This window comes from Populus trichocarpa, chromosome 4 (assembly GCF_000002775.5).
Source record: "Populus trichocarpa isolate Nisqually-1 chromosome 4, P.trichocarpa_v4.1, whole genome shotgun sequence".
In the NCBI taxonomy this organism is placed as follows: Eukaryota; Viridiplantae; Streptophyta; class Magnoliopsida; order Malpighiales; family Salicaceae; genus Populus; species Populus trichocarpa.
The window spans coordinates 5777601-5799810 of NC_037288.2; the positions used below are offsets into that span (position 1 = coordinate 5777601).

At 31.9% G+C, this 22210-nt stretch overlaps 3 protein-coding genes across 5 annotated transcripts; all 3 read right to left on the bottom strand.

The window, feature by feature from the left end:
* Positions 1-4392: 4392 nt before the first annotated feature.
* On the bottom strand, positions 4393-6203 carry LOC7494371 (GEM-like protein 4). The gene is made up of 4 exons (XM_002304995.4): positions 5790-6203; positions 5616-5699; positions 5247-5521; positions 4393-4791 (listed from the first exon to the last, which is right to left on the bottom strand). The coding sequence occupies exons 1-4, from the start codon at positions 5953-5955 to the stop codon at positions 4606-4608; spliced, it is 711 nt and encodes a 236-aa protein (XP_002305031.3). The 5' UTR covers positions 5956-6203; the 3' UTR covers positions 4393-4605.
* A 2628-nt stretch (positions 6204-8831) lies between these two features.
* Positions 8832-10549, bottom strand: LOC18097521 (GEM-like protein 6). Of its 2 annotated transcripts, none has more exons than XM_006384025.3 (4): positions 10291-10439; positions 10135-10194; positions 9739-9998; positions 8832-9397 (listed from the first exon to the last, which is right to left on the bottom strand). In XM_006384025.3, exons 1-4 carry the CDS (start codon positions 10361-10363, stop codon positions 9215-9217), a joined length of 576 nt encoding a protein of 191 aa, XP_006384087.2. In that variant the 5' UTR covers positions 10364-10439; the 3' UTR covers positions 8832-9214. The 2 variants fall into 2 exon arrangements, with proteins under 2 accessions (XP_006384087.2, XP_024454656.1); XM_024598888.2 differs by having other exon boundaries at positions 9339-9557; positions 10291-10549.
* A 9766-nt stretch (positions 10550-20315) lies between these two features.
* Positions 20316-21944, bottom strand: LOC127903904 (GEM-like protein 6). Of its 2 annotated transcripts, none has more exons than XM_052452635.1 (4): positions 21796-21944; positions 21640-21699; positions 21244-21503; positions 20316-20791 (listed from the first exon to the last, which is right to left on the bottom strand). In XM_052452635.1, exons 1-4 carry the CDS (start codon positions 21866-21868, stop codon positions 20609-20611), a joined length of 576 nt encoding a protein of 191 aa, XP_052308595.1. In that variant the 5' UTR covers positions 21869-21944; the 3' UTR covers positions 20316-20608. The 2 variants fall into 2 exon arrangements, with proteins under 2 accessions (XP_052308595.1, XP_052308596.1); XM_052452636.1 differs by lacking the exon at positions 20316-20791 and adding an exon at positions 20812-20951.
* Between the last annotated feature and the right edge of the window lie 266 nt (positions 21945-22210).

Sequence of the window (22210 nt, forward strand, 5' to 3'; positions counted from 1 at the left end):
AAGCTAACCTTTATCAAGCATATCACCATGACCGTCTACAGAACCAATCTTCACTTTTCGACATCCATAATATAATAATAACTATGTGGAAAAAACAAAAAGGTTCTGTGGGGAATGCAAAAAAAACAAAAGGTTGCGTGGGGAAAGCAACAGTGCTTTCCCCACGCGTTTTAGAGTTCTTTTAATTAATGGAGAAACCAGTACATAGAACATGTGCACTTTGGCATATCCTTTGGCATATAACATTAGTTAATTTGGCTTCTTTTTTTTTGCACTCATCCTTTGGCATCTAGCTTTATTTAATTAATTTGAGGACCATGTTGGTGTATATCATGCATGTAGTTTGGCGATACTAGCGCGGTGCCGACAATCAGGCGGAACTATTTTTTTTTATTTAAAAAAAAATAATATTTAGATATCAACTATACAAGATAAATATATAATAATATTACTTAGGGATAAACTAACATGAAATATCTCATTAGAATAATCTTATAAAGAATAAAGAGAATTCTAAAGTTTTTTTATAAGAAAAATATACTAACTTTTTAAACTTGTAACTCGAGTTATTAGACTCAAAGCATCGACTCTAAAAAAAACAAAAAAAATTAATTTTTAATAAATTAAATATTAAAAGATAAAATTAAAAAAAATATTAATCATACAAAATAATTTTAAAAAATAATAATTCAAATAATAAGAATTGTCAAAAATCATGCAAAAATGTAAGAGTAAGTTTTGAGGATCTGTTTGGATTGTAGACCAGTGAATGATGTGAGATGGATAAATGTAACGAGATGTTGTCTTTGGATATTGAATCAATTATGAGAATTAATATTGTGGTGGATATTATATGTCCAAACTTTTTTTTTAATAATAAAAATGAATGAGGAATAAAAAAGAATTTCACGAGAATAATATTTTATTTTATTTTATTTATTAAAAGTAAAACAGTATTTTTAGCCGACAGCTGCAAATATCATTTTCATAGAGGCAGCTAGCTGGGGCTTCTCCTACACCAACAAGTCCGAAGACCTTAAAAGAATGGGGGATTCAATCACAGCTTAGGGTTCTCTTGCCTTTTGAACTCACTGGTTCAAGAAAATTCCCAATCGTAAATCAAATGACTTTTACGTCGCAGGAGAAAGCTATGCCGGTACGATGGACTTTTTATATTTTTTTTAATGTTTATTACATTTTCTGCAATCCCACATTGGTCTGGTATAGTTAATTACCTAGATTTGTGGCCAAATTTTCTTTAAGAGTAAAAAAATAATGCTTAGGAAAAATAATTTGAGATCCTACTCATTGGTTGAATTGATAATTTAAATGATATAATTAAAAAGATACAACAATAATAAATAAACTAATAAAAACAAATATGAGTCAACCCAGGTTAATCCACAAGCCCCACAACCATGGACACATAATCGGGATAATCTTATAGAAAGAAAAGGAAAAAAAAATACGAAGACTAATTTTCAATAAATCTAATGTTCAAAGATGAAATTGAAATAAATCAATTTAAAAAAAAATCGACTCATTTTAACCTTTGAAACTAGTGACTTTTATCATGAGCGTGGGACTAAGCCTATAACAATGAAAAAAACTAAGTCAACCTGGGTTAACCAGTAAACCAAGTGACTTTTATCCTTGACTATGCGCACATGATCGGGATAACCTAATAGAAAAGAAAGAGAAAAAAAGGTAGGAACACCAATTTCCAATAAACCAAATGTTAAAGGTAAATCAATTTAAAAAACGATCAAGAAAAAATAAATAAAAGTCAAGCGCGTTAATCTTTGAAACTAGTGACTCTGATCATAAACTTTAGACTAATCTTATAGAAGATAAACCATAAAAAATAATAAAGCAAAACTCTAAAAATATGGTAAAAAAAAACATTAGCTTTAAAGGAGGAAGAAAAAAACAAGCATTTTCGGGCAAACCTCCTAAACTCGGTTTAATATCTAAAATTTACAACTCGTGAAATCCTGGACTTGGAGGTTCAATTAAAAAACTTAATTCCCAATCAATTTAATTTTGAATGATAAAATCATGAAAAAAAAGAATTTAAAAAACTTGCCGAAGTAAAAAAGATAGCAAAAAAAAAAGAACGATAATCAAATTTGAAGGAAAAAAACCCATGGAGGATGAAGTTGCAAGAAAAAAAACAATTTAAAAAATGACCCCAAACAAAAAAAATAGTAATAAAAAGAATGGAAACCAAATTTAAAAGATTAAAAAAATAAAAAAGGGGTGAAATAAAAAAAAACATTTGTAATATTATAGTTCATTCAAAATAAAAATATAGTAATCAAAAGGATAAAAAACAAATGTGAATGAAATTTTTTTTTGAAGGGGTTGGTATAAAATTTTAAAGGGGCTTTCATGTAATTCGAGTAGGAGAGAGAGAAGAAGAAAAAAATTGTTGTCGGCACTAAACAAGAGGTGCGTTTTTTCATGTGTCATCTCATCGCGTAGAGGGGCACTGAGACCTTCCGAACACCGCCCGAACAACACTAGGGTTGTCTGCACACTGACACGTGTAACCGGCAGGTTTTTTTTCTTAATAATATTTAATATATATCAATTGTAATAATACCTCTAAGTAACCTTAAAATTCACAAAAAATAAAAACAATATAAAATGACAAAAAAAAAGCTTTTATGAGAAAGTTATGTTGATTTTATCTTTAAAGACAGTAATGTAATTTTGAAAAAATTAAAAGACTAGAACACTCCTGAGTGAAAGACATTATATTTTTTTATTCTAGTTTTAAATAAATAATTTTACTATATAATAAAAAACAAAATAACTAGACTAACCTTATATAATTTGTAAAAAACAATTGTATTATGATGAAAAAGTCACCTTATTCTCAATAGCTAGTTCAAACGTTTTATGGCTTAGAGACAATTTCATCATTATATTATTACAATAAAATGTGTTCTAAGTCCTGATACAGTAATTTTCCTAAAAGAATTAGTCTTTTTTCATTAATCATAGCTCATTAAGTTGTTTTTAGGTCATTTTGCTCCACTGTGATTTGATGAGCTCGTGTATAATAGAAATAAAAAATCTCTAAAAGATTGGATGGAGTGTGTTGCATATGCGGTCCAGCACTATTGATAAGGCTGTGTGCTCCACAACCCTTTCTTGATTTCGAGTGAACATGCAAAGGGCCCAGGACATGTTGGATAAAAAGGAAGAGATTTGTGAAGGATGCATACAAAGCTTCAAGAGAATTAATGAAGAACAACCGAGAAAATGATGGCCAGGGAGACACATGGTCCTGTGAATTATTGAAATAGATACTTCTTATGAATTCTGAGGTGTTTAGGACAGTGAAAAAGACTATTTTTTAAAGTATTTTTTTATTTAAAAATACATTAAATTTCATTTTTAACATAGCACGTGAAAATTATTCAAAAAGATTACAATCAATGCTTGTTTGGATAAAGGAGATGGAAGAAAATGAAAATCTGCACATCAAGGACGGGAACTTCTACTGACAAAGCGATGGCCCAGATTTGACTATATGGCTCGACATTTGGATTAACTTATCATAGCATCATGTGCTTCACTGCTATCTTTTTTTTTTTAATTGGAGGTGTCTAACGGCTTACATGTACCTTGTGAATGAATGTTCAAAACATTTGTGAGAGCTAAAAAACAGATACAGGGGACCCTTTTTATCTGGTTGTATGGTCCTGCTAGGCTGCTCTAATTGCCTGAGTTCTTGGTTGCTGGCTTGGTTTTATTCTTTCAGTGGTCTGAGGTTCTCTGTATGATACTTGTCTCTTTGCGAGGACTCATGGCTTTGCTCTGATGCTTCAATAAAGCCATGGCTTATCAAAATAATAACGTGGCCCTTGTTGAATTTTGTTAATGAGAACTGCACATTGGAACAATCTTAGACTTGGGTTACCAGGAAGGTCCATTATCCTCGGTTTCCCCTCTGATAGAGACAGCTCAAGAATCAGAACAACAGCATCAATGGCAAGGTTCCAGCCACTTTCTTTTTTCCTCTTAAAAATGTTGGACCAGGGGCACTTACAGGGCCAATCGATTCAAACCCACAAGAGGGAAAGAGGTCCATAACATCTACTGCGTATACACCTTGCAATTGGAAGCTTGTCTCTGTTATTTTTTTCCTTCCTTCATTTTTTTCATGGTTTAGTAATGAAAGAAATGACTTCAGATTTCAACAAGTAAAAGGCAAGAAAAACCTAGTTTTAGCAATTCTTTTTAGAAAAAGAAAACGAGAAAACTAAAAACTTCTACTTGATTGGCTATAAACTATAATCTGATACAAAAAAGCATACTTGTGTTTAGTGTTTATTTGTTTTTGTGGTTGCACTTGCCGTGAAACCTTGGTTACTCGTTGAAAAACATTAAAATAATACTTTTCATTCATTATAAAACATCAAAATAATATTTTATACTAGGAAATACAGGTTCTGCACAACCCTGTTTCCAAACGGAACTTAAAAGCCAGGCTTTTCCTTCCAGGCCTCAATTAGCACACTTGTCTAATCTAAAAGATAAACTTCTTTTCTATCTACTTACGTATGTGTCTATCTTACAAAATGTCCTCTTAATTTAAGAGGCAGAATTCGCCAAAGAAATTGCTTTGTGTAGATTCTTGAAAGCTTTTTCGTAACGCAAGAATCCCATGAACCAGAACTCAAAATTGTCTTGCGTGACTATTTCTATGTACTTCTGTTGCGGCTTGTCCATGTTCTCACTCCTGTTGGCTCTTTCAATCTTCCTCACTGGTATCACCACCTGCTCATATGCATCAAAATATTGGTCAAAATTTTCAACTGTACATACCAGGTCAATTGTTTGATTATGAATTGAAGGTTCAAAAAATAGAAGTCAAAATCAACAAATTTTAACATTATTTTATATATTGTAGCTTCTTTTATAGTTTAAGATGCGTAGATGTCTAACCTACCATTCGTTGTCCCTTCCTTTCTCATTTTAATTATTCCATAATTTTGTTTAGCTGAGATGTGACTAATATTTTGCGTAACAGGTGATTGAACAAAGGATTTTGTCACGTCTAAATTAACAAGATGATGATCTTCTTCTTTTTTCTTAAGAACAGAAATTAAAGATGATCTTTAAATCATGGTCCTGTCAGAGATAAAGGTTTTTTTTTTAAAAAAAAAGCGAAAAAAATCTTAAAACTCCTGTTTACGTGCATAATCAGATCAGGAACCCAATTATTGACTCACCTTGTAGGGTTTTCTGACAAATTGTCCATTAGGAGAAGGGAAGGTAATTGATCTCTCACTGCAGAAGGCAACCTTTTCAGTGGAGATAAAAAGAAGTCCTGGAAGAGGACCAGCTGTGGTTGATAAATAGCACTGTGATGCCTTTAATAGCTCTTCTCCTTCTCTGACACCAAAAACCTGCTTGAAAATATTCTCCCTCCCTCCTTCTTGAATTATCTTTGCCCCCAGTCTCAGCTTGCCTTTCACTGTTTCAGAGAAGGTAGCCCCCAACTTCACTGCAAATTACATTATCTCACATAATTTAAAAAAAAAAAGGTGCATAAATGATTTTACATCATATTTTCGTAGGAGTCATAGTAAGACTGTTACCGTGGTCGTGAATCCTGTAAGCAAAAGTACTGCTTTTCCTTCCTAGTGTTTTTGTTTTTCCTGGCTGTGAATCCCATTTAGTACCTGCAGTACTTGATGAATAAGCTATCAGCATCAATATATGCTAGGCACACATAATTAGAGGCAGAGGAAGACAGGGTCACTGTGACTTACTACTAGTTTTGGAGGAGCTTGGAGAACCCTGAGAGGAATATGGACTTTGCAGCAAGCTGACAGGCTCAGATAAAGAAGATGATCTTTCTGGGGTTGTCTCAAAAGTTTTATTGATCATCAATGGACTTCCATTGAACTTGTCTGCAAACTGACCCTTCATGCTCATAGTTTTTGTCTAACACGCACAGAGAGTAGTCCTCAAAGGAAAACCTGATGGCTTAGCCTATAAACTTTGCCTGATGAAGAGATAAAAAGGAGGCGTATATTGCTATTTAAATCATATAATATTCTCTATATTATTTTTCCACAAGAGAAACAGATATGAGAGTGAAATTTCAAACATTCTTCGTTGTCATGTGTGAAGAATTGAATGGAAGGGAAGACTACTAGAAGAAAATGATGTTGCGATTTCCAGGCAATTTCCTTGGCTAAGAATGTGAGTGTATATATATATATATCTTTTTTCCTTACAAGCGGTAAGGAATTTCAAGTCAATAAAGGTGGCCAAATCGAATACTTGCAAAATTGATATAAAATAATCTGATTTTTTAAATAATGAAATTAAGAATTTATGGTGTTGGAGTAGTTGAGATGGGAAATTTTTATTTATTTAAAGAGCATGACCAAGGAATTTAAGGACGTGATAAAAGGTCTTCAATCGTAGGATCATATCAAACAAAGGATCAGTCAACCAACAAGCGTAGTCATGGCAACAAGGAAGCAAGCGAGGGCCGAAAGGCAGCACAAATCTAAGGCTGAAGCCAGAAGCCGAATAGGATGGATTCTGAGGATGGCACCGTCACCAGCAACCCCTGAGCAGCAGGCGGAGGATGTGGAGGGGAGGTATTCTCACTACTAGCCGGTCAGTCCGGCAAGCCGACCCCAAGTCATAGACAGCACAAATAGGCGGCTCTGAAGCCTCAGGTCTTTGACCTTGGAATTTTATGTTACACATAATCTTGACAAGTATAAACTCATTTCATATAATCAGCTTTTTTATTTTTTTATTTTGTCCTAGACAGGAGATTCCAGCATTTCAGAAAAAAAAAAAAAACTTGTGAATAGAGCAGTATTTTCAAAGAATATCAACTCTACATATACTTTAATAAAATAAAATAAAAGACTATATTTAAATAGCTAAAATAATTAATTAGAATAAATAACTGAATGGTATTGAATTTCATAATAATAAGGCAAAAGGAATTTATTAAAAGCAGAACCATCGATGCATTTTTGTTGACTTTGAAATTAAAAACAATTAATTTAATGATGCTTATGTGTGAAAACATTCTATCTTTAATTTTTTATATATATATATAACATGGGAAAATGAGCTCTGATTCCACTTCAAAGTTATATATATTCTATCTTTAATTTATAACAAAGGGCCCATAAAGAAGCATAAGCCCACAAAATCTGTAACTAAGACCATTGCAAAGGAGACTGGTTTGAAAAATTCAAAAAGTCACAGTCAAGCAAATTAACTTCCAATAATGAATAAACAATATAGCACACTCGTGTAAGCTTCCAAGGTCAAACTTCAAGACCCCTGGAGTTGGGCTCAGGTGGCTAAGAGAATTGGGGCCTTCTGGGCCTGAGGCCCCGTACAAGCCCAGCCTCAACAGTTCCTAGCTTCCTTTCTTTTTATGAGCTTGATCTAGCCCAGTTATATGGGCTAGTATGGTCACTTTCCTAGACCAATGACCAAACTTGCCATAGCGGCAGGCATGCCTGCCTGAATTATTAACGCATGTTTACAATAGTGACGGAGTAATTAAAATTGCAAGCGGGGGAAGAAGGACGACTGAGCTGCTACTGAAGGCGAAGTTGAGGGCGTTCTGAAGGAATGCAAAAGTTTTCTCTTCTGTTTTTGCTCTTCAGGTTTTCCTTTGTGTCTTCGTCCCTCTATTTTTGTTTTTGCTGTGATTTCTTCTTGGAAAGGTGTGATATTGGAGTATTTATGATGAGAAAACTGAACCACTTGATAATGCAAGTAAGATGATGTTTTATTACTGTTTCATGACTAAAATGACCAAAAACAAAAACAGAGACGAAAATAATGAGATGAAAAAGCATGTTATCTTTATATATTTTATTTTGAAAGTGCAAAAATTAACTATAAAAATGATTTAAAAACATATTTAATGTTATGTCTTTTTTCTTTATCTCTACAATAAAAACACGTTTCTATCTAATTGAATGCACATAGAATTAAGACATTTTGGTCCTGTTCAAATGACCTATAAGGATGGAAAACAAAATACAATGTTTAATGACTTTTCCCTACTTGGAAAGTTCAACACGCTTTTTCGTGGAATTTTTCTACAATTTTATAGGCTGCTATGCCCTGTTGTAAGCTCTATTAATGATCGACAACATGTTGTCAACCAATCTTTCCCTTTGAAAATGACAAAGAATCCTTTATCTTGCAATATTTAGTGTTTACAACAGTGTCACGTATGAAGCTCAGTGCCTTCACCTCTCTGTAGTTTGGGACTACGTATATGCAGAAGCGGGCAAGCGTAGGAAAGGGTTTCAGATATGTAGTTCAATTGTGAGAATTAATGAAGGTGATTAGCAGCTCTACTTCCACTCTCTGATCGAAGATGCTATTGGGTATTTTGACGCTTTTTTGCTGTAAATATAGCAGCATTGATTCGATGAAAGCAAAAAAAATCAAGGACAAACTGTGTCATTTTCAAAGGAAATGCCGTGCCAAATTGCCAACAGAGCTTTCCCTTTTCCAGTCTAAAACCTGCAGTTGTTCATACTTGGAAAAACACACGCATGATTTCAAGTTTCTCTTTCCCTGTTTTCCAGTAGGAATTAAACATGCTTTTATTTTTTGGGTACTCCATTTAAATTTCTAAAGTATTCCTAATCGAGGGTGAAACTATGAATGTTGGTTAAAGAGGATAAAAATAAAAACATTATTTAACTCGCCATCGATCATCAACTCATTCCTACCAGATGTAAATTTCTAAAGGGGCAAAAGAAGGAGCCTCCTCTCTTATGAGATTCCAACAAGATCAATCATAAATGTTAGCAAATGAATCTAAACCCAAAAGATTTAGCTTTCTTGAAACACAGTTTCTTCAAGAAAGTATCTCATAGTAAAACATAACACGGTAGTACAGCATGCCTGCTTACTATTTTCTTCTGGTAAACACACGATGCAAGCTTTGGCAAAAGCCATGATCGATTATCCCTGTAAAATTATTCTTAATTTCTGCTATCCCCTTTCAATCTTCCTTAGAAAAGGCAAAAGGGCTCGAAATCCCTTAATAATAGCTCATTTTTTACATTTTTTTAATCATACATTGAAAGAGAACTACACACAGTCAGAGCATAAGAATTTTGTCTAACAACCGAGCCTTTTCTTTTGGCCTCAGCTCAATCAGCACAATACGTGTCTAATTTCGAGATCAGCTTCCTTCTGCTTGGCAACTTTGCCATAGAATTGCTTCCTCTAAGTTCTGACGAGCTTTGTCGTAACGCAAAAAGTCCATAAACAGGAATTCAGAACTATCTTCTATGATTATGGTCATTTTCTTCTTTTGTGACTCGTTCAGGTCGACCCCTCTAATGTTCCTTATTGGTATCTCAATCTGCTCATGTGTATCCAATTTCAACGAGTCAAGCCTCTTTTGTGTACAAGAACAACAACGCAAATTAATACAATTCAATTAACAGAAACACGAGGAATCCCTTTATTTTCTTTATGCGTTGTTGTCAAGATTGTAGCCAGTACTTTGAGTAATTATGATCCTGCAGAAATCATTTTATTTTTTTATAAAAAAAAGGAAGAAATTGAAGAGTGATCACAAACCCTGTTTATATATCCTCCAATATTTTAGTATGTTAGTTAATTCTTTTTAAAACCACAGCTAAGAGTTAATTCACGAAATTGAGACAAGGAAAATATAATAAAGAGGAGGTATTTATTCACCTTTCGATCTGTTTCTTCGAGCAGCTCATCTGGAGATTTGAAGGTAACTGATCTCTGACTGCAGAATGCAACCTTTTCAGTGGAAATAAAGAGAAGTCCGGCAACAGGACCAGCTTCAGTTGATAAACAGCAATGCGATGCCTTTAATAGCCTTTCCCCTTCTCTGACCTCAAATTTCTGCTTGAAAATATTCTTCTTCCCACCTTCTTTAATTTTCTTTGCCTCAAATTTTATTGAGTCTGAGAGACCAACCGACCTCACTGCAATCAACATATGATCAATCATTTTTTTCTCTGAAGAAGAAGCTCATGATCATTGATTTATTCACTCAAAATGAAAGAAAAGAGGAGAAAAGAGTGCTGCTTATGATAATTAGAAGGAACGATTGTTAATTACCACGGTCACGAATTATATTTGCAAAGGTCCTGCTTCCCCCAGCTGTATCCACTTCATCACCTGCACCAGCGCGTCAAGGAATTAAAGCTGTCAACATAGAACTAATTTAGACTTAGAAATACCAATTTATGATCTGTGAAGAAGTTGGAGAAGAACCATGATGATCAGTGGAAGAGGATGTTCCTGAGGGCTCAAAACATGGACGTGAAATGAACTTGGAAAGATGCATTTTGTCAAGCAGCACAAAACATTTAAGTGCTCAGATCTGAAGAAGCTGAGAGGTTCTGGCTAAACTTTTACTTTTCTCCGGTCTTGATGCAAGAAAGTGCTCAGATCAGAAGAAGCTGAGAAGTTTTGGCTAAACTTTTACTTTTCTTCGGTCTTGATGCAAGAGGGCGAGGTTAATGATTTTCTTCCAGCAGTCCCACCTTTGTATATAATGATTAATTAATTTCCAAGCAGTTTCATAGCTTGTTCAATGAGTCACGATTTCACACACAAACTTTGAAAAATTCAAAGATAATTATTACACTGTTTCTGGTCGAACAATACTAATAAAGAAGCATTTAGTTTTCTTTAATTTTTATACTTAGATTTACTTCTTGATCCATCAAAAATTTGAAGAACATAATATAGGAGTCCTTGAGATGGAGGAAATTGTCTATATATATATATATGACCATATTTAGGTCTTGTTCAATTGAAAGCAAATGCAAAATAAAAAATATATTTTTCTTAATTTTTTTGAGAGAATGGAAATCAATAATATACAGTGTTATATAATTACTAAATGCCTTATTTGCTAACTAGTTTAGATAATTAATAATCGATTTGTTAATATTGACCTTTTCTTGAGATGTGACCGGTGCAAATTAGGGTTCGTGTACATCTGTTGATAAATCTTCAAGACTCCTATTAATAATTAAAATGGTATTTGAAAGTGTGATTACGTACCTTAAAGTTATATTTTAAAATGTTTTTAGCTCAAAAATATATGAAAATAATATTTTTTAAAAAATAATTTTTGATATCAGTACATTAAAATGATTTAAAAATATTAATTTAAAATTAAAAAAATAAAATAAATTTAATTTTTTTCAAAACCACTTTTAAAACATAAAAATAAAAATATCATATATACCTAGTTATGCACACACAGACATGTCTATTTCTCTTCAAATTCACTGTGTTTGGTATTGTGGTAACTGTTGTGGTTGTGGTTTGAAAAAAGTTGTTTTATAAAAAGTACTTTTAGTTGAGGTTGGTTTTAAAAAATAGGTGTTTGGTTAAAACTGTGGTTGAAATTGAGGTGGAAGAAAAAGTAGTTTAATGTGTTTGGTTAAGAATGCTTTTGAAATTGAGGTTATAAAATAGTATTAAAATATATATATTAATATTGATGGTTTTAAATTTAAATATTGTAGAATTAATTAATCTTATTACATCATGAAATAAAAAATACTTTATATAAAATATTTTTTATTATTCCATTAAACTATTTATAATTCCATTACGTATAAAATTCATCCGATAAGAACTACAGTTTTCATAATTTTTTAAGCGTAGATAAAATATTATCTGGTATAAAATTGATATTATAATGCGAGTGAATTTAATTCACTCTATACTAGTTTTTCGGGAAAAAAAATATTGTTCACATCACAGTGCGAGTGAATTTAATTCACTTTAAACTAGTGTTTTTTTTAAAAAAAAAATGTTAAAAAATTTAACACTGAAAGAAAAAAAACCGTGAACAGTGCAAGTGAATTGCACTGTTCATTGGTGAACAATGTAATTTTCTTGCACTGTTCATGCTAATTGCACTGTTCAGTGAACAGTGCAATTAGCATGCATAGTGATTAAAAACATGAATTCGCTGCATTCTGAATGTAAAAAACATGTGAGACCAATGAATAGTAACTTGCTTTTTTTCATTACTAAACAGCTATAAACTGTATTTTAATTAAAACGCAGTCCCGTAGCCAAACAGGTTATTAGTTCACCAGGCTAGCTCATAGGCTTGTACAAGGCAACTAATCATTGAAGATTTTAAGGTACGTGGTTACTAGGAAGAAGCTTTCAACCAATGCTCGTACAGGATAAATATGATACCTCTTCAAGAAATTAGTGAAGAGATGTTTAAGTTGAAAGTCTTTTTTTTTTATTTTACAATTTAAGTCAACGCTATGAAAGTTGAAAGGGATCCAAATATCTTTATTATCAAAGAGAAATATGAAGAATTACCGAAGTATTTAATTCGATCTTCAAACTAAAATGTTATTGTACAAGTTTCCCTGACTTATTAATTAAAACTTTTTTTAACTAAATATTTCTATCCATATCCGTTAAATGGTTTTAATCACAACCAAAATTCAAAGATACTGTATCTCACGTGCAATATTAATGCAGAAGGAAATATATATATATATATATATATATATATATATATATATATATATATATATATATATATATATATATATATAACCTGATATATTGGACTATATGAGATTGAAAAATGCATTTTATTTACTTAGTCAACGTTGATCATAACCCAGGAATTTGAGAATTTAGATACGACCACGAGTATAAGAGTGTGTTTGGTATTGCGATAGCTGTTGTGGTTGTGGTTTGAAAAAAGTTGTTTTATAAAAAGTACTTTTAGTTGAGGTTGGTTTGAAAAAATAGGTGTTTGGTTAAAACTGTGGTTGAAATTGAGGTTGAATAAAAAGTAGTTTTAATGTGTTTGGTTAAAAATGCTTTTGAAATTGAGGTTATAAAATAATTTTAAAATATATATATTAATATTTATGGTTTTTAATTTAAATATTATAGATTAACTATTGCTATTACATCATGAAATAAATAATACTTAAATATTTTTTATTGTTCCATTAAACTATCTACAATTCCATCACGTATGAAATACATCCGACAAGAACTACAGTTTTCACAAATTTCTTAAGAGTGCAACAACATCAGGTAAAATATAATCAGAAACAAAATTAGGATTGCGATCAAATTCTGCAAATGCTACGTTTTTAACACTAGTTAATGTAGTGTCATTGAATAATATTTAACACTAGTTTTTCGAATAAAACACAATATCTGTGAAATTTTATTGGATTTTTTTTATTTTACTGGGTCACACCCGGTTCAATGCATTTAGATTTGGAACGGACCCGAGTCAATGTATTTAGGTTTGGATCGGACCCGGTCTGACCCATTAGCCCAGCCAGCCCAGCCCGGTCACTGGCCCAAGCCAGTGACCCGGCTGGGCAAAGCAACACGTGTGTACTAAATTCACGCGTGTTGCTACACTGTTCAAGTGAATTAAAAAAAATTTCCAATGTCATTACGTACAAAATTTATTCGACAAGAACTATAGTTTTCATATTTTTTGAGTATGCAATAAAATTAAGTAAAATATTATCAGGAATAAAATTAGAATTACAGTACGAGTAAATTTAATTCATTTTAAACTATTTTTTTAACAAAAAAAAATATTATCCATGTTCACATGAATAGTGTGAGTGAAATCAATTAATTGGACTAATTTTTTTTTTTTAAAAAAAAAAAACCTAAACTTTTAACCGTGTAGCACACTGGTTTTTCAAAATTAAAAAAAAAAAAAAAAAAAAAAAAAAAAAAAAAAAAACGCTGCTTCTCACTTTATAGTGAACAGCTACAGTGGAGCATGGCTCCACTGTTCACTGAACAGTGGAGCCATGCTCCACTGTTAGATGAGAAGCAGCAAAATGCTGCTTCTCATGAAACTTCGGTTTCATGTGGGTCCTACCCACCAAAAGCAATTTTTTTTGGGTTACCAAACGTTAATTAACGTGGCTGCGGGTGAACCTCGCCCGCAGCCACGTTCCCAAACAGCCACTAAGAATTAAAGGAGCCATTTTGGTCAACAATATAGTAAATAATATAGTGGTAAAAGTTTGGAATTAAAATGTTTGCTTCTTCTGTAATCTCAGGTTGGAGCCCTGTGGTTGCTAATATAATGGTCACTAGAAGCTTACATGGTCGTTAACTTCAGGGCCCGTGGGATTAGTCGAGGTACGCGCAAGCTGACCCGGACACCCACGTTAATTAAAAAAAAAAGAGACACATTTTGGTCTTGTTCAATTGACGTCCAAAATTTGGAAATAAAATCTCATGTTCAATAATTATATGACTTTTTCTTGATTGAAAAATTAGAAATACGTTTTTAATATATAGTCTTATCGATGGCTTCCACAAGGTTAGTGCACAGAAGCTGTCAATAGAACCTATTCACGTCTCCACTCCATAAGAATTAATCTTCTTTACAAGGAAACAATCTTCTTAACTACACTAGATGAAATTTTAAACAAAGATATAAACTAATAAAAAGAAAGATTGGGCGACTCCAAGTCTTGAGATGAGACTTGATCTTTTCCAAAACTGGTTTTCACATAGTTTTGGATTTGCTCCTAGCTAGAGAAAGCACCAAGTAATTAACAGGTAAACATATTGATTTAATCTCAAAAATATTAATTACTCTTTTAGTAAATTTCAAATCAACATTAATACCAATTAAAAGACTCTTATTAAAATTAACTTTCAAGCCTCGAAACCAATTAAGAATGATTTTAATATTCTTAAGAGTTTTCATTTCATTAAGATAAAATACCACTATATCATCAACATATTAAAGTAAATTCATTGTTTGAGAAGATACATTAACTCCTGAATAATGCTCATTCTCCTTTTCTCTGCTAAAAAGAATTGTTAACCATTCTACAACTATATTAATAGAAAGGGAGACAAGGGATTCTCTTGTCGAATACCATTCTCCATGTGAAACTCATTAGATCGATGGCAAGCCATTGATAAATATATAAAGATGAGCCATTGATGTACATTCGTGAATCCACGAGATCCATATATCTCTAAAGCCTATATAAAACCTATAATCCTCAAAAACATGATCTTATAGATTCCATTCATGAGATTAATAGGCTTGAATTCTGCGAACTTATTATCCCCTTTGATCTTCGAGAGTAATATAATATAAGCATTATTAATCCCCTTCATAATTCTCCTATTCTTGAGAAACTTAGAAATTAGTAAAAATCACCTCTCCAATAAATGACCATTCTTTTTATATATATATATATAGAAGTTAAAATTAAAATCATCAGGTCCTGGAGCTTTAAACCCTTCGCATCTCCACATTGCATCATTGACTTCCTCCAATGTGACCTCTCTCTCTCCAACCAATCCGAAGGGTCAATAATTAAAGACTTTGAGCCTCTACTTCCAATTTATGGCCTAGGAACAATACCAATACTAAACAGATTTTGCAGCCTGAAATTTGATCTATAAAGGACTAGTAATAACATTCCCATCAATAATAATTGATTCAATAAAGTTCTTCTTATTAGAAAAAAAGTCGAGAGATGAAAGAATCTAGCATTCCTTTCACCTAACTTGCACCAGTTGTTCCTTGCCTTTAGCCTTTAAAAAGATTCATAGTTTAAACATCTATTAAAATTCCACCCCCACTCTTATTATTAATTGCTTTAAGATTGGATTTTGCCATTTTAATTTTATTCTCCAAATACCCATAAATACTAGAGTTTCATTCAATTAATTTCCATCTCGCTTCTTAATAAGATAGAATATGTGTGGCATGTTAGAGCAAAGAGATGCCCACATCTGTTTTAAGTTAGAATGAAATGAATTGTGCATCAACCAACAATCAAAAAATTAAAAAGGTTTCCTACCTAATCTTTAAGTTCTTTAACATAAGCAATTGGACAAGGATCTGAAAGACTTCTTTCTAACTTGAGCAGTTTATTTCGAGGAAAAGCCAATGTAACACCTAGGTGTGCAAAACAACTATTAATACGAACGACTCATATAATAAACTTCTAAACCTAGTATAGTGATGAACTTGCAAAGGAAGCTCAATAAAGTTGTCACACCTCGGTGGACATCGACCAAGACTAAAATATATATATCGTGAAATTAGATTTATTGGGTCAATATAGGTCAAACCGTGTCGACTAGGATAAAAAAAGAGTTTCAGAGCGTTTCGGGTCGAAACCATTATTTTCAGTCAAAACTAGGCCTATCAGGTCTAATCAGGTCGACGAGGGTAAAAAATGAGTTTCATGCGGTTTTTGGGTCATTTTGTTTTATAAAAACCAGGTCTGCCTAGTTGATATTAGTTGAAAAATATTTTGGTGTTTGAAATTTATTTTTTGGTATTCAAAATTAATTTTTAGCAATTGAAATAAGTTTTTTTAATATTAATTTGAGTTTTTAGTTTTAATCATGTGTGTATATATAATAAAATAAAAAATAATAATTCAGAAGTTTTTTCCTCTTATTCTAGCATGCCACGTCACCTGGTGTACAAATCATCCATTACCGCACTGAAGTAAAAACCAATCAATCAGGGCCATTAGATCATGTTTCGGATGAAACCAATCACAGCCGCAAAATTCAGAGCCTCCCTCTCTCTCTCCCCTATCGTTGTCATTTTCTCTCTCTTTGCATCTCCCAGCTCTGGCCACCTCACTGATTTTTACATGGTGGATGGTATTTAAAAATACTTTTTATTTTAAAATATATTAAAATAATATTTTTTATTTTTTAAAAATTATTTTTAATACCAACACATAAAAATAATATAAAAACATTAAAAAAATATTAATTTAAAATAAAAAAATAAAAACTTTTTTAATTTTTTTAAAAATATTTTTTAACTACAGTGTCGAACACTATCTTGTTTCTTTCGTGTACAAGACCGACACCGCAAATTAATACGAAGAAGTCAATTAACAAAGACATACTTTTATCCCATGCAGTTCCTGTCGAGGGTGTAGAAAAATACTTTTAGAAATTATGATCCTGTAGAAATCAAGTATTGTCTTTCAAAAAAGAAAAAAAAGGGGAAGAAATCAAGTATGATCCTCTTATATAGCTTTTCCCCTTCTCTGACCTCAAATTTCTGCTTGAAAATATTAATCTGCTTCCATCCTTCTTTAATTTTCCTTGCTTCAAATTTCATTGCGTTTTAGAGACCAGCCAACCTCACTGCAACATATGATTAATCGTATATATATTTCTTGGAAGAACAAGCTCATGATCATTGATATGTAATAAAAATTAGATTGTGTGCATCGATATAATTTTTTTTGAAAAACATAATCAAAACATCATTTTACAATATTATTTCAACAAAAAAAATAAAAAAATCAACAAGTTCATATTTATACTTTAATTGGAACAGGTCAGATTAAGGTTGTCAATTCCGTTTCGGTAGGTGTTTCGTTTTTTCAATTGGAATGGAATGTTTCAGTTTCAGAGTGTTTCGGCATGCTGTTTCGGGGTTGTACTGTTCATATATATATATAATTCAACAAATATAATTCAAATTCAAGATAAATTAATTATAAATTATTCAATACAAACACAATGCCAAACAAATATAATTTTAAAATTTAAAATATTTCTAAATAGTCAAGATTAAATAGATCTTTAACTTAAAGTAATTCAACTTAAACAAAATATAAAAATATTATAAAAGTAAAATGTTTTAACACAAATATTTTAAATATAAAGTTAGGTCAATGTTATCAAGGCTAATGGAATTTAAAGCATCCATTGTTTTGCTCAAATTCCTACAAAGTATATACATTAAAAAAACAACATGAATATAAACCATATATATTAGTGATAAATCTAATTTTAAAAAATTAATATCATTGTTAATGAAAATAGTAATAATAATTTTTAATATTATTATTAATATCATTGTTATTGAAAATAGTAATGAAAAAGAGCTTTTAATACTTGGGTGGTTTAATTAATTAAATTGAACATAGTTCAATTTGATTCAATGGTTTTTCAAGAGCGGAACGGAACACGTGGAATGAAACCGGAACATTCCGGCCGAAATTTGACCGAAAAATCCGGAACGGACCGAAATTTAAAATGAGATGAAAATTGTTCCGTTTTGTTCCGTTTTTTGAATTGATATAGAATGTTTCGGCTATTCTAAACAAAACAGAACGAAATTAACAACTTGAATCAGATCACTGGTTTAATCCAATCCAAATTTTTAATTTAATAAGCCAAAGTAATAAAGAAACACCAAAATATCCAATGATGTACGATTAGATCTCCAAACTAAGAATTTATTGAATAAGTACCTGACTTATTAATTAAACTTTTTCTTAACTAAATCTTTCTATCCATATATCCATTCAATGGTTTTAATCACAACAAAAATTCAATGAAACTGTATCTCACGTGATAATTAATGCATCTGACATATTGCTTCTTCTTCTTCTTCTTTTCTAGGTTCCGGTACCATTCCAGCCTTTGTTTTTTGTGCTATTTCTTAGTTTTTTTTGCATTTTGTACAACAAATTGTATCACATACATACTCCTGCAGGACCGTTGTCTTGCATTAAGAATTTTATAATTTTATTTTTAGATTTCAAAAGTATTTTTTTAAAAATTAAAATTTTTTATTTTTTTATTTTAAATTAATATTTTTAAATCATTTTGATGTACTGATATCAAAAATAAATTTTAAAAAAATACAAAAAACATCATTTTGATATATTTTCAAATAAAAAATATTTTAAAAAATAATCTCATCCTCGTTCTCGCTGAGACTTTTTAGGTGCACTGTTTATGATGTTGTTGTTTGTTTTGGAAAAAGGTTGGCTAAGTAAGGGTAGTTTCTGAAACCCTTTTGAGGGAATTTAGTGAAAATATAAAGGGAGAATGAAATTTGAAATGTTATAAAATTTCAACCAATCACCTCATACAAAATAAGGATTTGTCCCTGCTCGAATACATACATAACAGTACTGCTAATATAGTCTTGTGCTTTAAGAACAATTTTATCCGTAGAAAATAATGTTCGGCGATACCAAAAAACGATGAATAAGCGAGCAATCAATAAGGAAGAAATATTAATTGGAAAAGTTTTATAATAAGCACTCCTAGTTTCTAATGACCACTCTGCCTCATGTTTAGAGATTTACCTTATATTATTATATAAGGAAAAATTTATTTTTTTATATATAATAAAAATTTCCTTACATATATTAATAATAAAATTTTGGTTTTTTTATTTTTTTAATGTATTTTTTTAATAGGATAAAAAAGCATGTTATCTTTATATATTTTATTTTGAAAGTGCAAAAATTAACTATAAAAATGATTTAAAAACATATATTTAATGTTATGTTTTTTTTTTATCTCTGTAACAAAAACGAGTTTCTATTTAAAAAAAAATGATTTCCAAAAAACCACTTTTTATCGAATAAACACCCCCAATTAAATGTACACCTAATTAAATGTACATAGAATGAAGACATTTTGGTCCTGTTCAGTTGACCTACAAGGATGGAAAACAAAATACAATGTTTAATGACTTTTCCCTGCTTGGAAAGTTCAACACGCTTTTTCGTGGAATTTTTCTACAATTTTATAGGCTGCTATGCCCTGTTGTAAGCTCTATTAATGATCGACAACATGTTGTCAACCAATCTTTCCCTTTGAAAATGACAAAGAATCCTTTATCTTGCAATATTTAGTGTTTACAACACTGTCACGTATGAAGCTCAGTGCCTTCACCTCTGTGTAGTTTGGGACTACGCATATGCAGAAGTGGGCAAGCGTAGGAAAGGGTTTCAGATATGTAGTTCAATTGTGAGAATTAATGAAGGTGATTAGCAGCTCTACTTCCACTCTCTGATCGAAGATGCTATGGGTATTTTGACGCTTTTTTGCTGTAAATATAGCCGCATTGTTTCGATGAAAGCAAAAAAAATCAAGGACAACCTGTGTCATTTTCAAAGGAAATGCCGTGCCAAATTGCCAACAGAGATTTCCCTTTTCCAGTCTAAAACCAGCAGTTGTTCATACTTGGAAAAACACACACACATGATTTCAAGTTTCTATTTCCCTGTTTTCCAGTAGGAATTAACCCATATAATCGATCATCAACTCATTCCTACCAGATGTAAATTTCTAAAGGGGCAAAAGAAGGAGCCTCGTCTCTTATGAGATTCCAACAAGATCAATCATATATGTTAGCAAATGAATCTAAACCCAAAAGATTTAGTTTTCTTGAAACACAGTTTCTTCAAGAAAGTATCTCATAGTAAAACATGACACGGTAGTACAGCATGCCTGCTTACTATTTTCTTCTGGTAAACACACGATGCAAGCTTTGGCAAAAGCCATGATCGGTTATCCCTGTAAAATTATTCTTAATTTCTGCTATCCCCTTTCAATCTTCCTTAGAAAAGGGAAAAGGGCTCGAAATCCCTTAATAATAGCTCATTTTTTACATTTTTTTAATCATACATTGAAAGAGAACTACACACAGTCAGAGCATAAGAATTTTGTCTAACAACCGAGCCTTTTCTTTTGGCCTCAGCTCAATCAGCACAATACCTGTCTAATTTCGAGATCAGCTTCCTTCTGCTTGGCAACTTTGCCATAGAATTGCTTCCTCTAAGTTCTGACGAGCTTTGTCGTAACGCAAAAAGTCCATAAACAGGAATTCAGAACTATCTTCTCTGATTATGGTCATTTTCTTCTGTTGTGACTCGTTCCGGTCGACCCATCTCATGTTCCTTATTGTTATCTCAATCTGCTCATGTGTATCCAATTTCAACGAGTCAAGCCTCTTTTGTGTACAAGAACAACAACGCAAATTAATACCATTCAATTAACAGAAACACGAGGAATCCCTTTATTTTCTTTATGCGTTGTTGTCAAGATTGTAGCCAGTACTTTGAGTAATTATGATCCTGCAGAAATCATTTTATTTTTTTATTAAAAAAAATGAAGAAATTGAAGAGTGATCACAAACCCTGTTTATCCTCCAATATTTTAGTGTGTAAGTGATTTAATACTTTCAGTAATTATGATCCTGTAGAAATCATTTTATTTTTTTATTAAAAAAAATGAAGAAATTGAAGAGTGATCACAAACCCTGTTTATCCTCCAATATTTTAGTGTGTAAGTGATTTAATTAATTCTTTTTAAAACCGCAGCTTATTGAGACAAGGAAAATATAATAAAGAGGAGGTATTTATTCACCTTTCGATCTGTTTCTTCGAACAGCCCATCTGGAGAATTGAAGGTAACTGATTTCTGACTACAGAATGCAACCCTTTCAGTGGAAATAAAGAGAAGTCCGGCAACAGGACCAGCTTCAGTTGATAAACAGCAATGCGATGCCTTTAATAGCCTTTCCCCGTCTCTGACCTCAAATTTCTGCTTGAAAATACTCTTCTTCCCACCTTCTTTAATTTTCTTTGCCTCAAATTTTATTGAGTCTGAGAGACCAACCGACCTCACTGCAATCAACATATGATTAATCATATTTTTCTCTGAAGAAGAAGCTCATGATCATTGATTTATTCACTCATAACGAAAGAAAAGAGGAGAAAAGAGTGCGGCTTATGATAATTAGAAGGAACGATTGTTAATTACCTCGGTCACGAATTATATTTGCAAGGGTCCTGCTTCCCCCAGTTGTATCCACTTCATCACCTGCACCAGCACGTCAAGGAATTAAAGCTGTCAACATAGAAATAATTTAGACTTAGAAATACTAATTTATGATCTGTGAAGAAGTTGGAGAAGAACCATGATGATCAGTGGAAGAGGTTGTTCCTGAGGGCTCAAAACATGGACGTGAAATGAACTTGGAAAGATGCATTTTGTCAAGCAGCACAAAAAATTTAAGTGCTCAGATCAGAAGAAGCTGAGAGGTTCTGGCTAAACTTTTACTTTTCTTCGGTCTTGATGCAAGAAAGTGCTCAGATCAGAAGAAGCTGAGACGTTTTGGCTAAACTTTTACTTTTCTTCGGTCTTGATGCAAGAGGGCGAGGTTAACGATTTTCTTCCAGCAGTCCCACCTTTGTATATAATGATTTTCTTCCAGCAGTCCACCTTTGTATATAATGATTAATTAATTTCCAAATAGTTTCATTGCTTGTTCAATGAGTCACGATTTCACACACAAACTTTGAAAAATTCAAAGGTAATCATTGCACTGTTT